The 12,180-nt window shown below is 40.4% G+C and overlaps 1 protein-coding gene across 1 annotated transcript in view; it reads right to left on the reverse strand.

Annotated features, from left to right (window-relative positions):
* Positions 1-757: 757 nt before the first annotated feature.
* tctn1 (tectonic family member 1) overlaps positions 758-12,180 on the reverse strand; it is a 52,780-nt gene continuing 41,357 nt past the window's right edge. The window contains 4 exon segments of the mRNA XM_034180972.1: positions 758-913; positions 8,040-8,171; positions 11,055-11,205; positions 11,546-11,683. Of these exon segments, the coding sequence (XP_034036863.1) occupies positions 767-913; positions 8,040-8,171; positions 11,055-11,205; positions 11,546-11,683 (568 nt within the window). The 3' untranslated portion in view covers positions 758-766.

A 12,180-nucleotide genomic window follows, 5' to 3' on the forward strand; every position in this document is an offset into this window, starting at 1 on the left:
GAAACGCCGCCACCTTCGCTGGGCCCGAGCTCATTTGAAATGGACAGACACAAAGTGGAAAAGTGTGCTGTGGTCTGATGAGTCCACATTTCAAATTGTTTTTGCAAATCATGGATGTCGTGTCCTCCGGACTAAAAAGGAAAAAGACCATCCAGACTGTTACCAGCGCAAAGTCCAAAAGCCAGCATCTGTGATAGTAACTACATGTGTGTTAGTGCCCATGGCATGGGCAACGTACACATCTGTGACGGCACCATCAATGCTGAAAGGTACATCCAGGTTTTGGAGCAACACATGCTGCCATCCAAGCACCGTCTTTTTCAGGGACGTCCCTGCTTATTTCAGCAAAACAATGTCAAGCTACATTCTGCACGTGTTACAACAGCGTGGCTTCATAGTAAAAGAGTGCGGGTACCAGACTGGCCTGCCTGCAGTCCAGACCTCTCACCCATTGAAAATGTGTGACGCATTATGAAGCGCAAAATACGACAACGGAGACCCTGGACTGTTGAACAACTGAAGTCATACATCAAGCAAGAATGGGAAAGAATTCCACCTACAAAGCTTCAACAATCAGTGTCCTCAGTTCCCAAATGCTTATTGAGTGTTGTTAGAAGGAAAAGTGATGTAACACAGTGGTAAACATACCACTATCACAGCTTTTTTGAAACGAGATGAAGAGGATTTGTAAATCATTGCATTCTGTTTTTATTTACATTTTACACAACATCCCAACTTCATTGGAATTGGGGTTGTACTTCTACCATCACACGAAAGGGAAGAAGAAATCAAAGGGCAGTTTGGCATCAATGGTGGGCGTGGCTCTGAAACCAGGGACAGCAGCTGCAGAAACTGAGACAAAGGTCACTGAGGTCGTGACTGTCATGGTGCTGCTGCCTCCAGACAGCAGGGCCTGTGGAGAAAAGACGGCACAGCCGACAGTTAATCCACAAACGTCTTTATGCACACGACCGACAAAATCTAAACTGTGGAAAACTTTTAGGCACCTTGAAATACTAATGTGAATGAGTTAATGTGTTCACAAGATAAATAAAATCCATCAGCTACACACTGACAGAAATGTAGTACAACTAAATATACAAATGTATGGAACTGAATTTCTGACTATGTGCAACTTCATCATCTGAGTTTTGTGTGACATCATTCATAAAAATCAATCACAAATATTTTGCTGATCAATATTTACTTTCGGTCATCCATATAAGCTTCTTGGATATTGAGATACACAAAAAAGTGTTACATGGACCATGGTTTCCTTGACCTTTGACCATACGACTCCAAATTCTCCTCACTTCTGGATATCTATCCGAGGAATATCACTGTTTCTCCGACATGCAGAGAAAAAAAATCAAATTAAGATCCACTTATACACAAAACTCGCCAAGATATTCAATAAAGCTCATGTACTGTCCTGGAAGGTACCTGTGGTGGAAACATCAAGTGTCCATCAGGGCTTGTTACTGATTCAGATTATGTCCACACACAGACAGACACAAGCATGAAGACAGTGTGTCCTCCAGACTACTTCCAGTGTTTCCCTGTGAACCACTCAAACTGTGGTGGACCATCGTCTTACAGTTTCAATCTTGTGCACTTCTCGGAGTAACATAAAAGATCTCTGATGTGCTTTGTTGCATCACTTATCAGCCTCTTCTGTCTTCACACCTTCCAACTGGATGAGCACATGCTCACCCAAATAACCACACGCACGTTACAGCACACCCTGCACACATCACCTCATCCACACACAACGGTACAATTTCAATGTACAACAGCAAACAGACAACAATACCACAGAAATTAAATACTTAGTTATATTAGCACAAAGTTATCATAACGTCACTGGTGTAACCTCAAACCCGTTGATGACACGCCTTTTTATCAGTGGCAGCAAAATGTTTTGATGAATTATCAGTTAGCCTCTGTGCTGAAGTGTCTATGCACATGCACATCTTCACATGGTATGCTACCAATGTGTCATGTTCCCCTAAAATCCACCACAGACAGGGCACTGCACCCTTCCAAACATTTGTTTGGGTGCGGTATTAAAATAATGAGTGCTGAAGGGGCGTCTGGTGACCACACATCCTGTAACACTGTGCACTTTTCAAATTTCAAACTCCAAATTTGTACTTAAAGGACATGTCACACAGAAATCATAACCAACTTCAACTTAGGCTGTTAGTGACCACCTGATGACACACCGGGATTAATTCAATTCAATTCAATTTTTTTTTTATATAGCGCCAAATTACAACAAACAGTTGCCCCGAGGCGCCTTATATTGTAAGGCAAAGCCATACAATAATTATGTAAAACTCCAACGGTCAAAACGACCCCCTGTGAGCAAGCACTTGGCTACAGTGGGAAGGAAAAACTCCCTTTTAACAGGAAGAAACCTCCAGCAGAACCAGGCTCAGGGAGGGGCAGTCTTCTGCTGGGAACCCCCCAGCAGTCTACGTCTATAGCAGCATAACTAAGGGATGGTTCAGGGTCACCCGATCCAGCCCTAACTATAAGCTTTAGCAAAAAGGAAAGTTTTAAGCCTAATCTTAAAAGTAGAGAGGGTGTCCGTCTCCCTGATCTGAATTGGGAGCTGGTTCCACAGGAGAGGAGCCTGAAAGCTGAAGGCTCTGCCTCCCATTCTACTCTTACAAACCCTAGGAACTACAAGTAAGCCTGCAGTCTGAGAGCGAAGCGCTCTATTGGGGTGATATGGTACTACGAGGTCCCTAAGATAAGATGGGACCTGATTATTCAAAACCTTATAAGTAAGAAGAAGAATTTTAAATTCTATTCTAGAGTTAACAGGAAGCCAATGAAGAGGGGCCAATATGGGTGAGATATGTTCTCTCCTTCTAGTCCCCGTTAGTACTCTAGCTGCAGCATTTTGAATTAACTGAAGGCTTTTTATGGAACTTTTAGGACAACCTGATAATAATGAATTACAATAGTCCAGCCTAGAGGAAATAAATGCATGAATTAGTTTTTCAGCATCACTCTGAGACAAGACCTTTCTAATTTTAGAGATATTGCGTAAATGCAAAAAAGCAGTCCTACATATTTGTTTAATATGCGCTTTGAATGACATATCCTGATCAAAAATGACTCCAAGATTTCTCACAGTATTACTAGAGGTCAGGGTAATGCCATCCAGAGTAAGGATCTGATTAGACACCATGTTTCTAAGATTTGTGGGGCCAAGTACAATAACTTCAGTTTTATCTGAGTTTAAAAGCAGGAAATTAGAGGTCATCCATGTCTTTATGTCTGTAAGACAATCCTGCAGTTTAGCTAATTGGTGTGTGTCCTCTGGCTTCATGGATAGATAAAGCTGGGTATCATCTGCGTAACAATGAAAATTTAAACAATACCGTCTAATAATACTGCCTAAGGGAAGCATGTATAAAGTGAATAAACATTACATTGTCCATTTCCATGACTGGTCTCAAACTATACGGCATTCACAACAAACAGCTACGGAGATTGCAGAGTTTACATGAGTGTGATGTCGTGTTATGACGACTTGTTTTTACTCGAGGCCATCAAAATATGTCCATCTGGTATTGTGAAGGCTTTGCATCTGTCTGACCATCCGTCTGTGCTCAGCATAACTTGGCATACTGCCAGAGTATTCAAATTCACAGGGAACATTCTTGGGACACAAACCTGGGACAAGTTGATGGCCAACCTTGACCTAATTTAAGAGGTTAAAAAGTACTTCTGATTTTTATGTTATGAATAATGCAAATCTATTTTGGGTTTTTTTGTTTTGTTTTTTTTTAGGTACAGGGGTGACAGCCAATCAGAGTGGAGTGGCACCATGACCTAACTGGCTGGTCTCTCTCTAGCGCACCAAAACCGCTTACGTGTAAACTATGGATGTGAATCTCATCACTGAAAACGATTCGATACGCATCTCGATCTTGCGATACCGATGATACAATGCGATACAATACAATTCACCCCTGTTCCAGATTCAGTGAGATTTGATATGACGGTGATTCAGTTCCTCACAATGCGATTTGGTGCGATAATATCCGATTCAACATGATGCAAAGAAATTATACCAAAACTTTAAATAGAAAATAAGAAGCTGCAACTGAGTATGGTACTATGGTATTCTTCTTCTTCTTCTTCTGATTCTACTAGAGGCAGAGGATTTGTTTTACTCCTTATAAGCAGCAAATTTACCAGATGCAACATTAAGGAACAAGAATCAGTTCCCTCATATGTGGAACCTGTTTGATCACACTGTCAGAACTTAAACAGTAAAGAGTAAAACAACGTCACTCACTGAGAGAGTACCACCTTGGCAAAAGTCATTTAAGATACTTTCTTACCAGTCTTGCCGACTGGCGCAGCGGAGGCCACGGGATTCTTTCCAAACGACCTGCATCTTGTCAACTTTCCCATCTTTAAGAAAAGCCAAAATATCTCCAAAGACCTGATATAAATGTTTTAGGCGCATCAAAAACCTATTCCAACTGTTTGCTGGTGTTCTCGCGGGTCTCCATTTGGAAATAGATTTGTTGCGGTAGAAATGTGCTTTCAGGCTTCCATCAGTGATGGTGCATTCTTGTGTGTCTTGGAAAAAAAACAATCGATGCAAACATGCAGTGACCAATGCATCACGATTTCAGATGACAACTGAAATGATGCACACTGAATGAATCAATACACTTGCATCGCGCACGTTTGTATCTCGATACCGATTTGTATCGAGTAATCTCCACATCCCTAGTGGAAACATAACACGTTTCTCATATGTTATGAAGGAAGGATAAGCAATCGTTTTATGTCTGACTCATGTGAACAAAGCGCAGGCTAATGAGCACAGTTTAAATGCACCTCTAATATCGGGCCACCCAAAAGGATTTAAAAACTTCATGCACCTCCTTTTTGAACCAAATACAAGTACAGTAGTGTTCAGAATAATAGTAGTGCTATGTGACTAAAAAGATTAATCCAGGTTTTGAGTATATTTCTTATTGTTACATGGGAAACAAGGTACCAGTAGATGCAGCAGATTCTCACAAATCCAACAAGACCAAGCATTCATGATATGCACACTCTTAAGGCTGTGAAATTGGGCTATTAGTAAAAAAAAAGTAGAAAAGGGGGTGTTCACAATAATAGTAGTGTGACATTCAGTCAGTGAGTTCATCAATTTTGTGGAACAAACAGGTGTGAATCAGGTGTCCCCTATTTAAGGATGAAGCCAGCACCTGTTGAACATGCTTTTCTCTTTGAAAGCCTGAGGAAAATGGGACGTTCAAGACATTGTTCAGAAGAACAGCGTAGTTTGATTAAAAAGTTGATTGGAGAGGGGAAAACTTATACGCAGGTGCAAAAAATTATAGGCTGTTCATCTACAATGATCTCTTATGCTTTAAAATGGACAAAAAAACCAGAGCCGCGTGGAAGAAAATGGAAAACAGCCATCAAAATGGATGGAATAACCAAAATGGCAAAGGCTCAACCATTGATCAGCTCCAGGATGATCAAAGACAGTCTGGAGTTACCTGTAAGTGTTGTGACAGTTACAAGATGCCTGTGTGAAGCTAATTTATTTGCAAGAATCCCCCGCAAAGTCCCTCTGATAAATTAAAGACGTGCAGAATCAAATCAATTCAATTTTATTTATATAGCGCCAAATCACAACAAACAGTTGCCCCAAGGCGCTTAATATTGTAAGGCAAAGTCATACAATAATTACGGAAAAAGCCCAACGGTCAAAACGACCCCCTGTGAGCAAGCACTTGGCGACAGTGGGAAGGAAAAACTCCCTTTTAACAGGAAGAAACCTCCAGCAGAACCAGGCTCAGGGAGGGGCAGTCTTCTGCTGGGACTGGTTGGGGCTGAGGGAGAGAACCAGGAAAAAGACATGCTGTGGAGGGGAGCAGAGATCAATCACTAATGATTAAATGCAGAGTGGTGCATACAGAGCAAAAAGAGAAAGAAACACTCAGTGCATCATGGGAACCCCCCAGCAGTCTACATCTATAGCAGCATAACTAAGGGATGGTTCAGGGTCACCTGATCCAGCCCTAACTATAAGCTTTAGCAAAAAGGAAAGTTTTAAGCCTAATCTTAAAAGTAGAGAGGGTGTCTGTCTCCCTGATCTGAATTGGGAGCTGGTTCCAGAGGAAAGGAGCCTGAAAGCTGAAGGCTCTGCCTCCCATTCTACTCTTAAAAACCCTAGGAACTACAAGTAAGCCTGCAGTCTGAGAGCGAAGCGCTCTATTGGGGTGATAGAATGGGACAGCACACTTCCTAAGGTAATTTGGTTTCTATAATTTTCATTATTAGAACCTGCGGGTTTGGGGTTCCCTCGCGCCTCCCGGTTTGAGCTGCTATGTAAATTGTTTGTTCAGCTTCTCCCGCAGCTTGCGTTTTGAACCTCCTGCCGGTGAGAATGCAGACCCTAAATTAAGCCTGGAAGTTTGTTGCTGTATAAATTCTGACTGTGAGCACCTTGAAAATATCTGTCGGCGTTGTAGAGTGTTTGGACTCACCTCTGTCTCTCCTCTTCCCCAGACCCAGCTCCGTCACGTGGTTCTGGTTCTGCACCTGATCAAACGCCACTGTGACTTCCAGCCTCTCTGAACTGCCTGGAGCGGGCCGTGTCTTCCACCTCACAGACCGTCGACGTTATTATTTATTTTGTTCACTATATTCACCGTTTGTTAATTAAATCTGTTTTCATTCCAACCATCTCTGCTTCTGTTGCGCTGGGTCCGGTCAAACGCTGGGTCGGGGTTCAAACTCGCATCCCACACATAACAGTTTCTCCTACTATGGTGCTGGGCCTATATATCGCATACCAGGCATCATGGATCAGTTTGGATATGTCAAAATACTTGAAGAGGTCATGTTGCCTTATGCTGAAGAGGACATGCCCTTGAAATGGGTGTTTCAACAAGACAATGACCCCAAGCACACTAGTAAACGAGCAAAATCTTGGTTCCAAACCAACAAAACGAATGCCTCGCAGATGTAAAGAAATCATGAAAAACTGTGGTTATACAACTAAATACTAGTTTATTAGTTGATTCACAGGATTGCTAAAAAAGCGGTTTGAACATAATAGTTTCGAGTTTGTAGCGTCAACAGCAGATGCTACTATTATTGTGAACACCCCCTTTTCTACTTTTTTTTTTTTTACTAATAGCCCAATTTCATAGCCTTAAGAGTGTGCATATCATGAATGCTTGGTCTTGTTGGATTTGTGAGAATCTACTTAATCTACTGGTACCTTGTTTCCCATGTAACAATAAGAAATATACTCAAAACCTGGATTAATCTTTTTAGTCACATAGCACTACTATTATTCTGAACACTACTGTACAGGCTACACGCAACTCATATCCAGTGTGTCATCCGTAACGCTAAAATTCACTGTTTATTTCACTCTAATCGAGGACCCTCCTTGATTAGAGAAATGCTGTATATCCATCTTTTAGTTTAGCAGTTTTTTTTTTTCATTTCTCAATGTCTTTCACAGCTGGGTTCAGTAAGCACACTGCATTCACTGGATTAAAAAAAAAAAATACTCATCTGATTTTGTAATTAAGAGAAAAGATCTCATAAGATCTTTTCTCTTAATTACGATGTCTAATGTTTTTTTGATCCGGTGAATGCAATGTGCTTCTGTAAGTATTCAACACTCTACACATATAATTTCTGTTATGTTTCCGTTTTACCCAGATCATTTCATTTTCATTTCATATTTTAGTAAAAATTTGATAAAGCACATTGTTTTTATCAATATTATTATGACTCATCTACATTGTAAATTTGTACAAATTGTTTCTAGTCATGGTACCCTGTAATTATTTTTTTTTTTTTTTTGGTAGGTGGGTGATTGACAAGCTTGTCATTCCAAGGCGGGCCCAACTGCCTGCGAGGGCGTGCAAGGCATCCTAAGGCCCGCCCATGACACCGGGGCTGATATAAGAACACACTGATTCAAAAGTATGAATGCATTATGACCTGCTAGGATTGGTGTTACTCACCAAGGTGTTGGTGTTGGTGTGGATGACTTCCTTGATACTCACGATCTAAGCTTGAGGATTCACAAAAGATCCGTATTTAGTCCATTTGATGACCAAATTAAGAGACAATGGAATGTTGCAACTCTGGGATTCCTGTAAAAGCCAAATAAAATGTCCTGTTTGCAAACAACAACAAACTATTATACACACAAAATGCATCTAAAAAAAAAAGAGTATCATGAAAAAGGTCAATATTATTTGTCAGTTAATTCAGAAAGTGAAACCTTTATATATTCTCGTCCAGTTTTTCTCAAATGTTAAAACTCCCCAAAAGAAAAAAAAAAAGTTCACTGTTTCTGTACTCTGGCAAAATAATTTCCGTTGCCATAAATGAAGTTGATCTTATCTTATTAGAGTTTGGGATAATTTTTAAACAGCTTTGAGAAACATTTTTAAATGTGATTTCTTAGGGGTTTTTTTAATTAATAAATTTGCAAAAACCAAAAAAAAAGTTTTTTTTCATATTGCTATTATGGGGTACTGTGTGTCGACGTTTGAGAAAAAATTAATTTTATCCATTTTGGAATAAAGCTGTAATGTAACAAAATGTGGAAAAAGTATTCACGCTATGAATACTTTCCAGATGCACAGTGTGCACTGCAGATGTAGAAATAGATAAAGCTCTTCAAATTTTTCTTTGAGGAGCATTGATTGTAAATACTTTCCGGATGCACTGTAAGACCATCAAAAGATTGAAGGATTCAGGAGGACTTTCAGTGCGTAAAGAGCAAGGGGACAATCCTAAAATGAAATAGGTTTCATTTTAGGATTAAATTTAAGTTTAAACCTAAACCTACTTCTCGCCATCTTATATATGCCACTGTGGAACCACCCCCAAACCCCAACAGGCCAGTTGTCAACCCCACTGAGGTCCTTAGTCTGGGCCTCATTAACATAAAGTCACTGTGCTCAAAACCACTGTTGATGAACCATGTAATTATGGATTGCCACTTAGATATGACTGGTTTATGTGAAACCTGGCTTAAACTTACTGCTGTCCTCCCCTTAAATGAGGCCTGTCCACCGACATACACATTTAGTCATGTCCCTCGTGATACGAAGCAAGGTGGAGGTGATGCTCTAAGTTATAAATCTGGGTTTAGTTTACAAGCTGTTGGGGGCCAAAAAAAATGATTTGTTTGAACATCTGCTCTACCCATGACACTATGTATAGCCAAGGTCAGAAGAATAAAACTGAACCATGTTACTTTGTCACTGTATATAGGCCTCCTGGCCCATATTCTGAATTCTTAAATGAATTTTGTGAGTTTATCTCTAATTTGTCAACCCAAGCAGATAACATTCTGATTGTCGTGATTTCAACATTCATATAAATAAGTCTTGTGACCCCATCTGCAAATGTACTAGGATTACAGCAATGCATTCAAGCTTCGACACACATTAGTGGAAATACCATGGATTTGGTTCTCACACATGGTATTGCTGTCACAAATACTAACATCGTGCCTTTTACGTCAGTGGTCTCTGATCACTCGCTTATTAAGTTTACAGTTTTGCTGCCGTGTTTAGTGGAACAACCTTATTTATCATTGTGGCGACACATAAATTCTTCAACTGCAATTGAACTCAAAGCCAGACTGCCTGATATCTTAGATTCACATTTGGAAAATGACCATTTAGTGGAGTCTTGTGGACAATTTAAACTCAGAGCTCAAAGCTACACTCGACTTGATTGCTCCACCTATATTAAAACCATGGCCCCAAAACACAGTCACCTTAGTTCAATGATTAATTGGGTGGCTCTGGATTTCGTCCTTATGCACGGTATCGCTGTCCCAAATATTGACATCATGCCTCTTGCATCAGTAGCCTCTGATCACTCACTTAATTAAGTTTACAGTCTCACTGCCGTGTTTACTGGAACAAGAATCTTGTTTATCATTATGGCAACACGTCAACTCTTCAACTACAATTGAACTTGGAGCCAGACTGCCTGATATCTATCAGCCACACTTATCTTGATTGCTCCAGATGTATTAAAACCATGTCCCCCCAAAACAGAGTCACCCTGGTTCAGTGATTACTTATGTGGCCTCAAGCATAAGGCTAAAGGTCTGAAAATGATGCAGTTTAAAACTAGAGGTATTCCAGCTCTCCTGGCATGATGCTATCTTAAACTATAAGCATCTATTAGTGGCTACAAAGCAGACCTATTACTCTGATTTGATCAACAAAAACAAGCATAATTCAAAGTTCTTGTTGGACACGGTGGCAACACTTACTCATGGACAACCACCTGTGATTCACTCTCTTTTTACAGCCAAAGATTTTTTAGATTACTTTGAGAAGAAAATAGATGACATTAGGTTAAATATATTCCTGCATGCCTTAATCCAGCCACTACATCCTGTTATTGAGGTGGGTGCCTTTACTGAGGTATTACCCAGATTTACAGAATTTGATAGCATCTCACTTGGTGTGCTCACGGAACTTGCAACATCTGCTAAAAGCACTGGGCAGACTGTGCTGGAAATGATCAATATGTCATTACATACATCATTACATTCAAATCTGCAGGGATTAAAACATTACTTAAGAAATCTAATCGTAACCCTAGTATACTGAAAAACTATAGGCCGATATCAAATCTATCATTTTGCTCTAAAATTCTGGAAAAAGTGGTTTCACAGCAACTTGTGGACCACCTTACTGAAAATAACCGTTTTGAGCCACTGCAGTCTGCTTTTACAACATATACCACAGAGACAGCTCTCACTAAAGTGGTGAATGATTTAGACTATAATGGACAAAATTTTATGGTCCATCTGAATCCATTACATGTGAGTTTACTGTATATGTCCAGAATAAGCCTCAGTCACATCAAAAACAGACCATACTGTGATATGTTTTGAAACAGATGTTACCATTTGAGATCATTATTATTTCATGTTAAATTTCATTTCTTCTACATCCAGTAATTGTCTAAAAGTTATCTAAAGCCTACTTTCAATGTACCTCTGGACTGAATTTACTGATGGGTACCCAGTCCATGGAATTGTTTAAGGGAGAGGACCCAAAGGCAGCAACATACTGTGGATAGTCTGGGCCCTGCAGAACACTTAGAAGCACTTGGGAAACCAAGGAGCAGTTTGCAGCATCCTCCAATCTGCAGAGACAATGTAGATTTCTGAAAACACAAAGCAGTGGTCTCAATCTGGTTCCAGGCAGGGCTGTGAAGGTGCAGGGTTTCATTCCAACCAATCACATCCACAGGTGATGTCAGTGATAAGCTCCTCCCCTCTACTCAAAGCACTGCTAATCACCTGGTGGAGTCTGCAGCTGCAATGAAAACCAAACTCTCAACCCTTTCCCGAACCAGTTTTACATAGAGAAACTAACCTGATGCACAAAAGTATTTTCTTACATAATTCCCTCATTTGTCTTCAGGTTAATATGATGTTAGTTCCACTGTAATTTTTGGAATAAAGAAGATGTTATTGTCCTACTTTAAGGTGCATCCTGACATGAAGTCCACACCAAACAGGACAGGGGAGCGCTGATGTCGGCCCTGCAGGCAGTCCTGGTCTTCAGAGCTGGACAGAAGAGACAGTGTTTCTGTGGACTCCACATTTCTGACAATCCCACTGGAGAAAACCATTAAGGACAAATATTCTGCCTGCACATCAGAACAGTCATCCCCATTCCACATTCAACAAAATGTAACACCAAATAGACCCTTGTCATTTGATTGGTGGATTGTATGTCACAGGAGTTTCATCATTTGTCCCATTCTATGACTAATGTCATGTACTGTGCATTTTAGTTCTATTTACCGCACATTTTTACGTCCGCCAAGGACATAATAAATTCATCAGCGTTTATTTATTTATTTGTCTGACTATCTGCAGGATTACGTCAAAACTACTGCACGGATTCCCACCAAATTTACACCACAGATAGATATTAAGCCATGGAAGACTCCACTAAATTTTGGAGTTGATCTGGATCAGGATTAGCGGACGTCAGAAATCTCGGGTTGTTTTTGTTGTCCTTCACTCTATTGCAGACCATAAGTCGCAGCGGTCGCAGGGTCATCTTCAGCCGCTGCAGAAGTATGTCAGATGAAGAATCGGACAACGTC

This window comes from Thalassophryne amazonica, chromosome 11 (assembly GCF_902500255.1).
Source record: "Thalassophryne amazonica chromosome 11, fThaAma1.1, whole genome shotgun sequence".
NCBI lineage: Eukaryota > Metazoa > Chordata > Actinopteri > Batrachoidiformes > Batrachoididae > Thalassophryne > Thalassophryne amazonica.